Source organism: Podarcis raffonei, chromosome Z (genome assembly GCF_027172205.1).
Source record: "Podarcis raffonei isolate rPodRaf1 chromosome Z, rPodRaf1.pri, whole genome shotgun sequence".
NCBI classification, from domain to species: Eukaryota; Metazoa; Chordata; class Lepidosauria; order Squamata; family Lacertidae; genus Podarcis; species Podarcis raffonei.
This window is the reverse complement of record NC_070621.1, coordinates 3,562,904-3,579,455: the sequence shown is the minus strand read 5'-3', so window position 1 is coordinate 3,579,455 and position 16,552 is coordinate 3,562,904. Positions and strand designations below refer to the sequence as shown.

General features: G+C 44.7%; 1 protein-coding gene across 10 annotated transcripts in view; it reads left to right on the top strand.

Annotated features, from left to right (window-relative positions):
• The window catches only part of ODF2 (outer dense fiber of sperm tails 2), a 40,360-nt gene extending 32,785 nt beyond the window's left edge, over positions 1 to 7,575 (top strand). For 8 of the 10 annotated variants that reach the window (XM_053374897.1, XM_053374893.1, XM_053374898.1 and 5 more), the window contains 5 exons: positions 400 to 558; positions 2,729 to 2,829; positions 4,778 to 4,940; positions 6,508 to 6,633; positions 6,976 to 7,575. In XM_053374897.1, the coding sequence (XP_053230872.1) occupies positions 400 to 558; positions 2,729 to 2,829; positions 4,778 to 4,940; positions 6,508 to 6,633; positions 6,976 to 7,149 (723 nt within the window). In that variant the 3' untranslated portion in view covers positions 7,150 to 7,575. Of the gene's footprint in view, positions 1 to 399; positions 700 to 1,840; positions 1,996 to 2,728; positions 2,830 to 4,777; positions 4,941 to 6,507; positions 6,634 to 6,975 lie in introns of those variants that run through there. The other 2 variants (XM_053374902.1, XM_053374901.1) reach the window with 2 other exon arrangements.
• The last annotated feature ends 8,977 nt before the right edge of the window (positions 7,576 to 16,552 follow it).

Sequence of the window (16,552 nt, the reverse complement as noted above, 5' to 3'; positions counted from 1 at the left end):
TGACACAAAAAGATGGCATGAGTTAGATAAGACAGATGGGAAAAAGATTTTCATCCTCTTTCATAATCTAGAGCCTCAGTCTAATTCAGCAGAGCTATTCATAAAAGTTTAATAAATAATAAGTTTAATAAATAGGAAGCTATCGTATCAAATAAAACCATTGCTCCATCTAGTCCATAGGTAGGCAAACTAAGGCCGGATCCAGCCCAATCACCTTCTGAATCCAGCCCCTGGATGGTCCGGGAATCAGCATGTTTTTACATGAGTAGAATGTGTCCTTTTATTTAAAATGCATCTCTGGGTTATTTGTGGGGCCTGTCTGGTGTTTTTACATGAGCAGAATGTGTGCTTTTATTTTCTGTTATCTTTAATTCCTGCTTTTTGCATTCTTGCTCACAGGCTCGTAAGCAGTTCCAGAGTCAGGTTGCTGAGCTAGAAAAGCTTCCCGAGATCTTGAAGCTCACAGAGTCTAAACTGGCTGAGTGTCAGGAACAGCTAAAGAGTTACGAGAAGAAAAATATGGACCTGTCAGCCATGATCACAGACCTCCGTCAGCGGGTAAGGGATTGGCAGAAGGTGCCCACACGAACCCCAAGCCGAGGACCAAAATGAGCCTCTAGCATCAAGAAAATGCAATCTTTGTCTCTTGTCTCGTCTCTTTTTGAAATGATTAAACATCTGCACTGCAGAATAAAAGGACGTGTGGCATGTCTTTGTTTTGCTGTTTTGCTATCTGCATTTAAGCCTGCTGCTTTTCTCAGTCCACCAACACCTTCTCTGGCAAGTTAACAAATGGGTAGCCTTGTGAAAGCATGCAGTTAAGATCCACCAGCCTCCTTCACGCTTTTATTTGTGGGTCCTTCCTTCATATGGCAATGCATAGGTTTCCCAGGGTTCTGTGTAACTGCAGTTCAAGCTAGAAACTTAAATTCATCAACAAAAAGTCAAATTTCTAGACCTCATTACTGAGAGGGATGAAAATTTGAAAATGGTTTTGCAGGTCTCTAGGCACTGAGTGGGATGGAGGAATCAAACTGCCTACCAGAATATTTGCACATGTTGGCTTGTTTTGCATAATTTATTTATCTTGTCGTGGGGGGAGAGAGAAGGTGCAACCTAGGCATGGAACACTTAAGTAATGCCGTTGAGGATTGCTTGCTTTCATTTTCAAGAAGAAAATAGAAACTGAATTTCTTAGGATGCACTCACTTCGGTTTCTCCTCCTGTGTTGAACAGTCTTGAAATGCACACATCCTCGTAAGTGTGGTATGTGCTAAAACTGAAAGCAAAAACCTGGGCTGTGGGTGGTGGGGAGCTTCTTTGGTTCAGCTCATGGTGACTGGTTTAGTTACACTTGCTAAAGTTCCAGTCCTTTGGTCTTTCTGACAGTCAACACTTGGTTCCCTAAGCCTCTCTGTGTGACCTTTTTGGCCTTAATTTTACAGCTGCTGTACTGTGCTTCCAAACTGACTCAAATTCTTCTTTTTGAGCCAGAAATCTTTATGCACAGTAAATCCATGTGAAATAAGCTTTTGGCAGATTAAATCAGATCTTGGTTTTTTATATTAATTTTCATAGAATTTTTTAAAATTATTGTATGGGGTGCAAACCAACATGAGTACAATGTTTGCCTGGCCACAAGCACCTGAGCCTCCATTCCTTGTCAAAGGCAACTTCATCTTTTTAGCAACTCATGGTTAATTTTGCTCGGCTCCATAAGCCTTTCCTTCTGTGTGTGTGTGTGTGTGTGTGTGTGTGTGTGTGTGTGTAAGAGAGAGATTGTGATTTTTCTCTCCTTTGGGGTTTGCCTCAATCTGTGTGTGCTTCACTTTGCTTGCAGGTGGCTGGCGGCTCATTTGTGCAGCGCTGAGAAGAAAAAAAATTCATGCTGGATCAAAATAGGCTCTGAAAAGGCCACAAAAACAGGAACACATACAGTGCTTAATGTGTGCAACAGGAGGTGCCTGGGCTCATCCCTGCCCTGCAACCATCCCTCTGACCAGTGAGGTTGAGGGTGTATGTGAAGGGGGTTGCTGATTATAGTTGCTTAGTGGTGAGGCAAAGACCCCTACCTCAGAAGGCTGTTTTTAATTTTACTCCGTGTCCCACCTCCTGGTACTGAAATCAGATTCTGCTCCTGGAGTTTGGTCTCAAAGCACACAAGGTGTAACCTTGCTGAAGCTAAGTAGCTTTGGGTCTGCTCAGTACCTGGAAACTACATGTGGATGACCTTCCATTGTGGAAGAAGAAAGGTGCAATGTAAATAGTAACATTAAATAAGCACCAAATGAGCCCTGGTCCACTTAAGCCCTGGACATGGTAGTTTTTTCTGCTCCTTTTCTCTCTTTGTCTTTCTTTCTGTCTCTGTGTGACTCCATTCCTGTTTCTCTAGGAAATAAAGAATGGGGAGATCTAACATCAAAATGAGTAGCATCTGTCACTGGTAGCTTGGGAAGGACTTTACACATTTTCTGCCTTTCCGCCTTCCTACTTTTTTAAACCAATCTTTCATTTTCGTATCTTGAATTACTATGGTTTGATTTAATTGTATTGATTGTTTTGATGATTTATTGTTGCCGTTTTCTTTATTTATATGATGCTGTGCTTGATATTATTGTGACTGCAATGTCTCTTGCTTTGTTAATGCCCATGTTAGCTGCTTTGAGCTGAACGCTTGCTGCTGGAAAACAGGAATACAAATATTAAATCAAGTCAAATCAAATTTCAGATTGAGCTTCAGGGAGACAAGATGGAGATGATGAGAGAGAGGTATCAGTCTGCCCAAGAAGAGAACAAGCAGCTGATCCTCAAGCTTGAAGAGCTGGAGAGGTTAGGAGCAAGTGGGGAGGATGCCGCTTTGTCAAGGATGGGAGCAGAGTGATCAAAACTGAAAGGCTGTGTTGTGCAAATGTTTTCCTGTGCGTATAGATCAATCAGGTGCTGTATCAGTGTTGAGTACGGAACTCTGTAGTCTTGTCATGGATGCTGGGCTTGGTGGTGATGGTGGGGAAGACGGTTGCTCTGGTTGGCACACCATGCAAAGCCCAAACCATGGCTCAGTGTGAACATAGGGAGCTCAGGAGAGGAGTCACAACTGAGTCACAGCAGAGTTTTGCTGCTGCCTGCAGTGATCTTTGTAAGTCTGGACCTGGGGTCAGACTTTAACTCTCTCCAGATTAACTGTTGGCGGTAGCTAGGGTTTGTCCTTTAGTTCCTGGCTTGTGGATTGCCTGGAAGAGCTAAGCTACAAGCCTGGGTTTGGACAACATGCTAAGCCAAACGATGGTTTCATTCAGTGTTGATGCAGCAGCAAAACAACCAGGGAGAAACAAAATGGCCACAATCTCCTCTTCAGGAGCCCCCACACTTCTGCATTCGCTTACTGTGACATGCAAACCAGGCTACCGGCAGTGAAGGCCTCTTGCATTCCAAATGTAGGTTAATACCGTATTGGCCTGAATATAAGCCTCACTTTCCCACCAGATTCTGACCATGAAAAGTTAAAAGTGCAGGTTAAATTTGCGACCTTACAAAAATTGGCTTTTACGATATCGCTGCTGAAACATACATACGGTAAAATGGAATGGGTGTGAGTGCCTGCAGAATTTTAGGGGAGCGACTTATATTTGGGTATTGTGTTTTTTCTCTCGCCCTCCCTTTGAATTTTAAAGGTGCGGCTTATATTCAGGTGCGGCTTATGTTCAGGCCAATACATTATACTTTTTTGTGGGGTGGGGGGAGGCCAGAGGGAGGAGTCAAGGAACTGTAGCAATTTATGTAGCTATATGCTTTCCACAACCTGCCTCTTAAGATAGCTGCTGGTTCCGAGGACCAATCTCCTCCTGTGGTCAGCAGCTAATGATCAGTTCTCATGATGGCTCGTTCAGCCAGACCTCTTCAGAAGCACTGGAACTAAAGCAGACACATAGAGCAAAACAAATGCAATGCTCTGTGGCAAGTGCTGTTCCACAGGCTTCACATTAAGGAGGTCTGGAAGTCAAATCTCCAGCTAAAACGTCATGGTAGCTGGGAAAGATGGGGAAGGAAATACCTTTTCCCAACTAAGGCTTTGGAGAACTACAGGCGGGCAGTGCTGGCAGCTGATGCTGGGCAGAAATGATGTTCTGAATTGCAGACCATTCCTTTGCAATATCAGTGTTGTCAATAGGCCTCTGTTTGTTTTTCACTAGAGCTGTGGCTTGATCAGACATTGTAGTCAAACAAGTTTTTGCTGTTGTTTCCAGAAAATTGCTTATCGGCAAAGCAACAATGACTGTGCTGGCCACCTGCAGTTCCTATGCAGGATGGGTGACCAACATCATACCCTCCAAATGTTGCTGGACTCCAGTTCCCATCAACCTTTGGCCATACTGGATGAGACTCAAGAGTCCACCAGCCCTTGGATGGCATTACATTGGCTATCCAGCATATATACACACACACACAAAATGGTACCCCCAGTTGCAGATGGGATACATTCCGGAGCTCCGGTCGGATCCCAAGGTTTCTGCAACTGGAAGGACCACTTCTGCACATGTGCGCACAGCGGTAAAGTGCTTCTGTGCATGTGCACACGGTGAAACCCAGAAAAATACTTCCGGGTTTGCCAAGTACGTATCCCAAAGGATACATAACCGGAGGTGAACGTAAGTAGAGGTACCACTGTATAAAGTAGCACCTATCAAATCTTATTTACAGGCACATCTAGTCCATTTAAATGTTGAGCTCTGTTTTGATTGGCATATATCCATGAATCTTCCTTGTGGTTGCAATTCAGGAAGCTTGAAGCAGCAAGCGGTCAGAATATAGAATTTATCCAGGTCATAGCGAAAAGGGAGGAGTCGATCCATCAGGCCCAGCTGCGACTAGAGGAGAAGACCCGGGAATGTGGCGCCTTGGCACGCCAGCTGGAGATAGCAATTGGCGATGCCAAGAAGCAGGTTGGTACCTCCCACTGGGCAATGAGTCTGAAGGAGCATTGCCATTGCAGTGGGAGCGGAATTCTCTTCCCTGAAGTGTTTTGTTTTTGAGGAGCAGCTTCAGGAGATCAGTGAGAAGATGCTTTAGTACAAGGGGTGGGGTCCCAAATGGGATCAACCCTGGATCCCAAATGTGGTCCTTGGGACTCTCTATGCTTCTTCCAATCCTGCTCTGAATGTCCTCCTTGCATGGTTTTGCTCAGCAGTTCCTTGCAGGAATGTGTCCTTGAGCTGTGGCAATGCCTCACTTAACCTGGAAGGAGGCAGAGGTGTCTGTGGCTGGAAATGTAGCCCACTGTACAAAAGTCCCCTCCACGTGCCTTGGCCATCACACCCATGAGGTGAGGCAGCAAGATCCACAGGGGCAGCAGGTTCAGCCTCCAGAGAACGTGTCTCCTGTTGCCGCAGCAGCAGCTTCCTGGTGAGCAGGAGGCACTACTAGTCTCCTGTCCCTAGGGAGAAAATGGCAGGGCTGCCCTTGGGGGTCTCCTGGGCTCTTCACCCACCCAGCGTGATACAGAACAGGCACCCCCCCCCCAAGGTAGATCTTTATTCTCCCCAACCCCCTTCTTAATAAAGATCTTCACTCGCCCTTTATTCCCTGGTGGTGGGAGAGGAGCGCCATTTTGTGGTTCGCCCATGTGCCTAATGTCTTGGGCCGGCCTTGCCACAGCTTTCCCCAAGGCTGCCCATCAGGGAATTGGGTTGAAAAGAGCCCTTCCCTATTGCCCTAGTAGGAGGTCATGTATATTTGATACACTTCCATCCCATCCTACTTTTGAGGAGCTCTTGAGAACAGCCCATGCAAGGAGCCTCTTTTCTCCTTATAACAGCTCTGGAAGATGTGCTCAGCTTGAGAGAGAGCACTCAATTAAATTGTGGGTGGATAGGGGCCCAGCTCTCTCCAGTGTAAGCAAAACACTTAGCCATTACATATCCTGCTGGCTCCCAGGATGTTTCCTGTCTCTGTGTTTGTTTGTGATTTGATTTTCTTTCTTCTTTCTTCTTAGTCTTTCATATTAGAAATGTGAGCTTGGTGGGGAAGTATAAATGCAAAGATAATAATGTACTGGGCCACTTGAACTGCCTCTAGATATTTAAAGTAAAACCAATGCTCCCTCCCTCCAATACACACATACCCACATTTTACTTCTCCAAGTTCTTTACATCTGTTACTTTACTTGCAAACTCTTGAGAGGTGGGCATGTATTTTGAAGAACATGTTTGTGTGTGTGAAGAACGTGTGTTGGCTGTAAAGTAACTCTGGGAGGATGAGGACAGAAATTTCCCTCCCGTCTTGTTGCTCTTTCCCCTGCTAACATTGCATATGTAGATTAACCCTGTTTCTAATACAACAGGAAAGTGAGTGCTACATTTTTTTAAATGTTTCCTGGCTTTAGAAGCTTTGGAAAATTGGAATCAAGCCACTCTCTTTCCCCAAAGGTTCTTGAGGGATGCTTTTTTGTTGTTGTTTTGCTAAAGCCCAAAACATTGGTTTGTCTCGTTTCTGTTGCCTTGCCTGCAAAAGCTGGAGCAAACAAGGGAGCGAGCAGCAGCAAAGGAGAGAACAGCCCAGTCCAAGATGCTGGATTTGGAAACTCAACTGAGCAGGACAAAGACGGAACTGAATCAGCTGCGGCGGAGCAAAGATGATGTGAGTAGCTTTCTGCAGCAGCAGCAGCTCTCTTAACTCTCTTAAAGACTTTTAGGTCCATCCCATATTGTGTTTTGATAGGGAGGCAAGGAAGTAGATGAGGTGGGTTGTGGTGGTTGGTTTTTGGCTTTTTTTTAATAGGATGGAGCACAGGGAACCGATTGGGATCATAGAAGATATGCTAAAGTTGTAAGATAAAGGGGTTAGCAGGCTGGTATTTCTGCTTGGCATGGTGAACTGCTACTTGCTTATATGAAGAATCCATAATGGATCTGGTATAGAAATGGGGTGAGCGTGGCAGTGGTTTCCCCCGCTTCAACCATTTCCCCCGTCCTAATGCAGGCAGAGTGTCGGTATGAAAGCCGCCTCCATGACCTGAAGGATCGTCTTGAACAGTCTGAGAGCACCAACCGAAGCATGCAAAGCTACGTGCAGCTCCTCAAGTCCTCTTACGCCAATGTCTTTGGAGACAGTGCCTTATCAACCTCCCCAATTCGTCCTCGATCTCCACTGTGATCAAACCTTGTTCCTTAACTTCCAGGACCCTCTTGCTACAGGCTCAGCTGGGTGGACCTATTTCAAAGCCATATCTGATTTTGGAACTTAAATAGCTCAGGATCTTCATCGTATTGTTGGCGTGGGAGATTCATCCTGCCTTTATGTCGGAGAGATGGTGGCATTAAGGGCTGCATTGTGTATCATAAGCCATGTTAAAGCGGGCCAACAAGGGGCACATTTACCACCCCTTCTTGTCTTTTAGTGCCTTACAGAGGTTACATGTTTTGAAAGTAATCTGCAGTGTTTTAATCATCTTTTAATTTTATTAATGTTTTATGTATGATTTTCTCAATATGCCCTGAGTTTCAAATATCATGTTTGTTGAATGCAGAACAAAATATTTAGATTTTTTTTATATAATAATAAAAATTGTCATCTGAAAAATTGTGAACCCATGAAAGGTTGTGTCTGCTAGCAGCATGCCTTGGGCCAGACATAGCTGGTGTGAAAACCATTCCTTTTTCTTTTAATTGCATTATTCCAGTTTTTCTAGGGGTGAGTATCAATTTAAAGGTGTGATTTCAGTAATTGTGTATGTGAAAGAGAAAAGCACCTGCCCTGCTTTTTAAAGAAAGGTGTTTCATACTATCTGTACTCTTGTAAAGGTTCCTGGGATCCATTTTTCCAGAGCTGCATATCTCTGATCACTTGTGACTTTTGTGTTGAGCAGTAATGTTTTGTTTGTAAAATATCCCATGATTTTTTGTTTTCAAGCTCTGTGTGTGTCTGTTATTTTTAGCTTCCTTATGTGACGAATAACATCTCTGTTCCTGCTTCCTTGCTGTACATACTGATCCTCACTACATTGGGGCATGAGCGGGGGTCAGCAAGGTTTGTCTTGCCTGGGCCGGATCAGTCCCGTGGAGATCCCGCCATGGGCCAGATTGCGCCCGCGCCCCCCTGCTATTTTCTGCGTCTGCGCAGACGCGATTTTTGGCGCTGCAGAAGTGAGTCCCCGCGCCGCACTGATTTAGCGCAGTGTGCGAGTGGGCGGCTCGGTTCGGGGGCCAGTCAAACGACCTCTGCGGGCCACTTCTGGCCCATGGGTCTTAGGTTGCTGACCCCTGGGCATGAGCTTGCTAGGTTACTCATGAGTGAGTTTCTGTAAAAAAACATTGCTCATTCAGATTGAGGAGCCTTGTCCTCTTCAGCATCTGGGGACCCTCCATCCAAGGGTGTGAATTATTTCCAACCTTAGGCAAGAGAGTCAGCCTCTTGCTGGGAGCTGGGATGGGCTTCAAGTCTTAGCACCAGCTACCCCCTTGAAAAATGACTGTTTCTGGCTTCCTGCCCTCCAGAAATGAAACCAAGCTGACAGCTCAAACTGTCCAGAATTCAAGAGAGGAGGGTAGAGTCTTTCATTTTGATGGACAGGTCTATGTTTTGTTGTTGTTTTATAACTTTATGATATATGCATATACAATATATACATATAAAAGCTCATATAAAAGGAATCACAAGACAGAGAAGCCAGTAGGAAAAAACCTCAGTCTCCCAGGACATTCAATACAGGATCTCAAAGCAGCTGTATTATTACAAAAGAATTTCAGAAACAGACTTGAAATAAAAGTTGCTGAATTACATCTTATTACTAAACTGAAAACTATGGAGAGACCTGGTCTGAATAGAGATATTGGATTCCTGTCTCATATGCTAGTTATCTGCATACGATCCCTTGCTTCTTCTTGTAGGACTAATTGCAGTCCTTAACAGTCGTCAACAGGTTTACCATACCCATTGTTTCAATCACCCATCTCCTACTACTCTTCTGAGACAAAACCCACTCCACCCTCCCACAGGGTCTGGTGACTTCCGTTTCAGTGTATCTGAAGAAGTGTGCATGCACACAAAAGCTTAGACCCAGAACAAACTTAGTTGGTCTCTTAAGGTGCTAATGGACAATTTATTTATTTATATAAAAGCCCACATACAGATTGTTACAATAAAAATACCACAGCACCAGCCCTTAATAGCCAGTGGCCCTCATAGAGAATAAAGTTCCAAAGGGCTGTTTGCACCAAACTGCTGATTCTGTAGTTTCACCCTGTCTGTACTTACCGTATTGGCCTAAGTATAAGCCTCACTTTTTCTTCCACATTCCGACCATTAAAAGTTAAAAGTGCAGCTTAAATTTGCGACCTTACAAAAATTGGGTTTTGTGATATCGCTGCTGAAACAGACTCATGGTAAAACGGTGCGGCTTATATTGGGGCCAATACAGTAATCATAGAACACAGTGCAAAACAAAGCTCCTATTTGTACCAAACATACCATTCATGAATGTTGCCAAATAAACCCCTATTTAGTGGGAATGTTCCATCCATGAGATTCTTTGGTCATATAAATCGCAAACTGCCCCCAAGCAGTTGCAAAGTCAGAGAGGTCCGAATCACCCCTAGCAGAATGTATTGTATGAGTCGGGTTTTTTTGAAATGCCAACTATTTTAAACCATAGATCCATAGAGTAACAAGATGCATCCTTTCACACACGAGCAGCAACTAACAGATATATGATTAATTGTTGAGAAGTATGGTCAGCATTGGCCACATCATGAATGGATATGAGACATAGCTTAGTGTCCAAAGTGAATCATTTCCCTAGGGTGCTCCCTCAGTGATTTCAGGGGTGGATTGAAAACTGATCATTTTCCATGTGGAACTGTGAAAACTTTTCTTCTGTGGGGAGGAGTGACAGATCCCACAGCTCGCTCTGTGCTGAGAATCCATGTTCTGTTTTTTCTTACCATTGCCTATGATTTGTACTATGCCTATCCCAAAACGCTAAAGTTTTTGCTTGTAGAGTAACCACATAGCAATTGCTCAGAAGGGATGGTCGTGCCTACAAACAGCATCCATCTCTGATAGACACTGTCAAATCCCTGGGTCTATATGCATGCGGTTTGGCAGGTTTACAGCAGCAGCTATGCTTGCATATTTTATCTACTTCTGTGAAAAGGAAAACAATTATAGCCATTTCCCCCCCACCTTATAGTCACTGAGTGGGTGGAGGGATGTATCTAACTCAGTCTTACATAATGCATATGCAAAGCTTGCCATTATTTATGGGCCTGGATGATGTATTGATACATTGCCTGAAACTGGTTTAAAATTAAAATCGTGAGAGTGATTTCAGAATTCTCAGTCAAGTGATGTGTCACGAATCCCTGGCCCTGCTCACAGCCAGCATCGTGCCCTTCAATCAGGCCACCCCACTCCCTCCCTCCCTTTGCAGCCCAGCCGCTGGCCTTGGGAGTGGTGCTTGCTTGCCCACTGGCCACGCATCGCCTTTGTTTCTTTCCCTGGACGTGTGAGCGCTGGTAGGCTGCCTGCTTCCTCCAAGTGGAACAGTGGCTTCTGGTGGCTGCTGCTTGTATGGCAAGACTACTGTCGGAATGCACCACTGCTGGCTGTTCCAGGAAGCCCGAGGCAGGGCTGACCGCCTGGCCTCACCAGGATTAGGCAGAAGCAGTTGTGGCCAACTCTGGGGTTGCGGCGCTCATCTCGCTTTATTGGCCGAGGGAGCCGGCGTACAGCTTCCGGGTCACGTGGCCAGCATGACTAAGCCGCTTCTGGCAAACCAGAGCAGCACACGGAAACGCCGTTTACCTTCCCGCTGGAGCGGTACCTATTTATCTACTTGCACTGGCGTGCTTTCGAACTGCTAGGTGGGCAGGAGCAGGGACCGAGAAACAGGAGCTCAGCCCATTGCTCTGTATGGTGAGGTTAATCATCTCTGTGGCTGGCAATTGCTTTTTTCCTCCACACCTCCTTTCCGACATCGTAATACACTGCCATATTGAGAAATCACAATGTTGGAAAGCAGATATTGCTCAGCCCTCGTGATCTCTTGCCATCTTAAAGCATGCTGTCCTTTCACTTAGCGCACTGGCAATAAAGGATTCCACTGGCACAGGCTGTGATTTGAATGATCCTGGGGGGATCCTTTAAAATCCTCACATGAGTACAGTCACCATGCTCCGAAGCTCAAATTCAGTATTTATGAAGAATACCAAGCGCTACTCTGATTATCTTGCTCTTGCTTTTAACACTGGAATGTCCTTGGGACACTGACTTCAAAGGGTGGCAGCTCTGCTACTCAGGGTGAAAACATTATTAAAAATGAGAACAGCTGTAATTTAATATGTACAGCAGACTAACATTGATGGCCCCCCTTGATACCTTCATCTTCATACCAATTTCTTTACTGTCCAGATTTGATAGCTGTAAGATGTAGTTTATATATTTCTGTTCATTATATATAACCCCACTGCTAGAAGAGCACCTTTTATACTTGATTTACAATACTATCTTACTCTTTATATATTTATGTTTTCATTTTCACTTTATTCATTGCTAGATGGACAAACTATATTTAAAACTTAAAATTTACAAGGTAAAGCAACTGGCAAGTTCTACTGTAAACATTTCTATGTTTAGAATAATTTAATTTAATTAGAGTAATTCAGACTATCATGAACTCTCACTGTGGAAGCAGTGAGGTTGCTGTAGAATAACCTTACTCTTATTCCTAGAAAATATGTTGGGGGGGAGTAAACAATACTGTCATCAATGGCCTATGACTCGCCTTAGTCAATAGATCGAACCTATAGATCCCTCAGTAATGCCATGGTTAGCCATAGAGACTCGATATGCTCATTTCTTTCAGTTCACAAAATTTTTTTATCCTCCCTTCGGATATCCAATGTGCTGCCTCCTCCCTCCCTCATTCAGCTTGCTTTTTCATTGCCCCTCGGATGGGCGGTTGTTCTTCAATTGTTGGCAATGAAGGCATCCTGCACAGAATTCCTTTTTGTATCCCTTTTGTATGGTGGAGAGGCTGAAGGCCTTAACTTATGTTGTTAACAAAAATCTGCCCTTTTCCCCTTATGGTGTATCCAAGAGCCCATATAGAGTCCTTACGTGGGTTCCCTATTGGTAGGAGAGAATAACAGAGGCCAACCAGAGAATATTGAGAAGCAAAGCAGCTAGTAAGCCTGATCTTTATTGATCTGTTGCAACAGGGTCCTCACCAGCCATATCGCAGGAGGGAGGAGGAACCCAGAACAATGGCACACAAGGCCTTATATAGACATTTTAAATTGCCCGCCCTGGAGTCCAAGACCACCCCCAGAAACATCATACCTACATCACAGAAGGGGTGTAGCTCAAGACCACCACCCCAGATACATCATACCTACATCACAGAAAAGGTGGTCTAAAACAGAAATTTGAATGTTGTTTTTCTCCTGTCCTTGTTTATCCAAGTTACTTGGTAGCCTGGCCAGTCTTTTGTAATGATAAATACTTAGTTCCTGGGCCAGGTCACCGGCTCACACCCTATTCATATCTTAAATGTGCCCTTAAGACAGGATTTGTGAGGAAAGAGACAATGGGGAGGTTTCCCACTTTGACCTTGCAGAGAAAACATTTTTTCAGTTTGGGAATCAAAATGGTTTCAGGCCAGTCTTCCTGTGCTGATCTATGTACGTGCTTGGTTGGAACGCTTATGAACATTTAACATATACCTAAGACCTCAAAATTCCTATCACACTTGCATGTTGTCTGGGAACCTGGAGGTATGAGCTGTCAAAGTTGGCAAGGTAGAGTGTACCCTCCCAGTAATGCTGGGCACTGGTCTCCACCAGCTGGGGAGGGAGAGCTGAGAGGTGGGTGGCCATCCACGTGAATGTGAGCCTGATGGTTTTGGCAATGGTTCTGGATAATACACATGGGTTGGCAGGGTGTCAGTCTCTGCACTGAAAGGGAAAATTTATGGGGTGTGAGGCTACTCAACAGCCCAGCTCCTTGGGCAGAGCCCGCGGGTACTTGCGGTCAGAAAGGAAGGGAATCCCAGCCACAAACCAGAGCAAAATAGTGGTCAGTAGACCAAGATCTTTATTGTTGCGCAACAGGTTCCTACTGTTATGTACTGAAGTTCTCACGCTGGGCCAGCAGGGGGATACTGTAGATAGTTATGCAAATAAGGGATCGAAAGTGACATTCAGTGATTGGATAGTTTTAGAAAATTGTTACAGTTACGTTGTATACTGGAGCTCTATATAAGCAGGCTGGCTGAACCCTTCAGTTCAGTTCTGTTCTGGCCTGTGAATAAACAAGAGCTGTTTGAAGAATCGCTGTGTCGTCTGATATGTTCACCCACAACTTAACACCTACAGGAGCAAGAACCCTGAGAATGGGGTGACATTGACTTTTAAAACTTCCCACAATATCCCAGAATACAGTTTGTACAGCATCATTGATACGTCATCTTTACATCACTGACATGTCACGAAAGGGGAGGGTTACAGAGGGATTTACAAATTAGCCTAGGCAAAACATGTCCAGGTACAAGATTGACATAGGCAAACATCTCTCAACGCCTCTTAAGTACACACCACCCAAAGGTACGTTATAAATCCCTTTGCGCACCCAGGCCCTGGGGGCAAGTTCGGTGGTGGGTTCTGGGTTTCTTTAGTCAGCTAACTGCTCAGCAGTTGACACTCTGGGCACTTCCCTGGGGTGGGGGTGGGGGTGTACGTGCCCTCACGCTTGAGAGATTATGGCAGGAGGCAGTGGGGAAGGAAGTCCTTTTTCTTAAGGCCAAAATGGCGTTGGAATGAAGAGAATTGGTCAAACTACTTATTTTATATGATTTTCTGAAGGTTTAAGGTTTTTCCAAGCTGACAGTCTATGGGCAAGGGGTTTTGACACATTTATTGCAACAAAGTATCAACTTAGCAATCGAAGCCTAGCTAATGACGTTTTAATAGACTGAATCCATTGTTCTCTCAGCGGCCGCTCAGTCAAGCGCGCAAAAGGTCGAGCTGAGTCGCCTTGCAGAGGGGAAAGGCAGCTTGAGTGGGAAGAGATTCTGTCCACTAGAGGCCGCTATCCGCTAATCGCTATTGGCTAGCTGTCAAAATCCCACGCTTTTGATTGGTCTATACGCAGTAGTATGCAAATACAGAGTTCATTCACAAGTCCTTGTTCATATTGATAAGGGGTTTCAAAAACAAAAAGGAAACCGAGTCTTTATTAATGAAATATAAGTGGTGCTTGGTGCAACAGTGTATGGAAAGGGTTTTCTTGAGCTCATCGTCTCGCGCCCTAAGTATGGGGGTGGGGGAGCGTTTCTGGGATAGGCGAGACCCACAATGCAACTGAAATTCCGTAACGGCTCGAAGTGGGGTGCTGGTCTCAGCAGGGAGCGGGGTTGGGAAGGGGGCACCAGCTTAGGTCGATAGGACCTGGGCATGTTCTTGACAGGCCTTTCTTCAAGGATGATTCTATTCCCTCTATTATTATTATTATTATTATTATTATTATTATTATTATTATACCCCGCCCATCTGGCTGGGTTCCCCCAGCCACTCTGGGCGGCTTCCAAGACACACAAAAATAATAATAAAACATTAAACATTAATAGTAACTATCAGATCCTACATGAAAAGTCACAATAACTTTAAGATAAACAACTTATACCAAATAAAGCAGTATGCAATAACGCATTAGAATCCAACAGCAAACACTAAAATTAAACATTGGCAGGTAATAAATTAAACAGTTTACACTTACCAATTACAATGAAGAATTACTCATCTATAATCGACAAAAATAGCAGCAAACCACAATACCTAAAATACCACAAATCATACAAAACAATGTAAAAGGATTAAATTAAGAAACAAGGACACACGACTTATAATTGTAATAATAATAATTATTTTTAAATGGCCACTGGTCCCATCAGCTCCTGGCAAATAGAAGGGGAAGAAACGGAGGCAGTGAGAGAGGCATATGTCTCTTGGCTGTTATGACTTCTTCTTCCACTAGTGGCCGCTGTGTCGCTCTTCCTGCTGTTTTTAACTACAGTGGTACCTCGGGTTAAGTACTTAAATCGTTCTGGAGGTCCATTCTTAACCTGAAACTGTTCTTAACCAGAAGCACCACTTTAGCTAACGGGGCCTCCTGCTGCCACTGTGCTACCGGAGCACGATTTCTGTTCTCATCCTGAAGCAAAGTTCTTAACCTGAAGCACTATTTCTGGGTTAGCGGAGTGTGTAACCTAAAGTGTCTGTAACCTGAAGTGTATGTAACCCGAGGTACCACTGTATTATGTCTCTTGGCTGTTATGTCTTTTTCTTCCACTAGTGGCTGAGGAATGATGATCTTTGTTGCTGTTGTAATCCCTATCTCACCAAATTATAGAAACAGGTGAGTTTAGCAGGATTAGTTGGGGCTTGTGAGTTCAGTAGATGTCCAGATTAACCCGGTCAAATTTGAGGGATGCCAACCAGGGGAAGAGCGTATGGTAGAGCTTGTTGCCACTCAAACTTGTCATAATGTCTGTTGTTGTTGTTGTTGTTGTTGTTGTTGTTGTTGTTGTTGTTTAGTCGTTTAGTCTTGCCTGACTCTTTGTGACCCCCTGGACCAGAGCACACCAGGCCCTCCTGTCTTCCACTGCCTCCCACAGTTTGGCCAAACTCATGTTTGTAGCTTCGAGAACACTGTCCCACCATCTCGTCCTCCATCGTCCCCTTCTCCTTGTGCCCTCCATCTTTCCCAACATCAGGGTCTTTTCTAGGGAGTCTTTTCTTCTCATGAGGTGGCCAAAGTCTTGGAGCCTCAGCTTTAGGATCTGTCCTTCCAGTGAGCACTCAGGGCTGATTTCCTTAAGAATGGAGAGGTTTGATCTTCTTGCAGTCCATGGGACTCTCAAGAGTCTCCTCCAGCACCATAATTCAAAAGCATCAATTCTTCGGCGATCAGCCTTCTTTATGGTCCAGCTCTCACTTCCATACATCACTACTGGGAAAACCATGGCTTTAACTATACGGACCTTTGTTGGCAAGGTGATGTCTCTACTTCTCAAGATGCTGTCTAGGCCTGTCATTGCCCTTCTCCCAAGAAGCAGGCGTCTTTTAATTTTGTGGCTGCTGTCACCATTTCAGTTACTCTTCCCCAACGGACGTTTTTTTCTATCCTGGCACCTTCAATTCCGTCCAACTGCCTTTTGCATCATAACATTCTCTGGCCAGTTTGAATCTTGGAGGTCACCGAATCTTGGAGGTCACGCCAGTTCCCTGGGCTCCCAGGATGGGATGCTGCCCTGAATTAAGACTGAGCGCGGGTGCGTTTGAGGACCACAGGGTGGGGGGTGGGAATCTCCCTCATGTTTACTATGAAAAGAAGGGGAATAGCAGAGCATCTTGACAGACAGAATCTGTTATGGCAACAGCAGCAGGGCAGGGCTATTCATCCATGGAAGAGACAAGGAGAGGGAGAAGATGGGGGGAAGATTCTTCCCCATGGGATCAACCGGACCCTAGGGCATAATCCAATAGCAGGAGGACCTCCCACA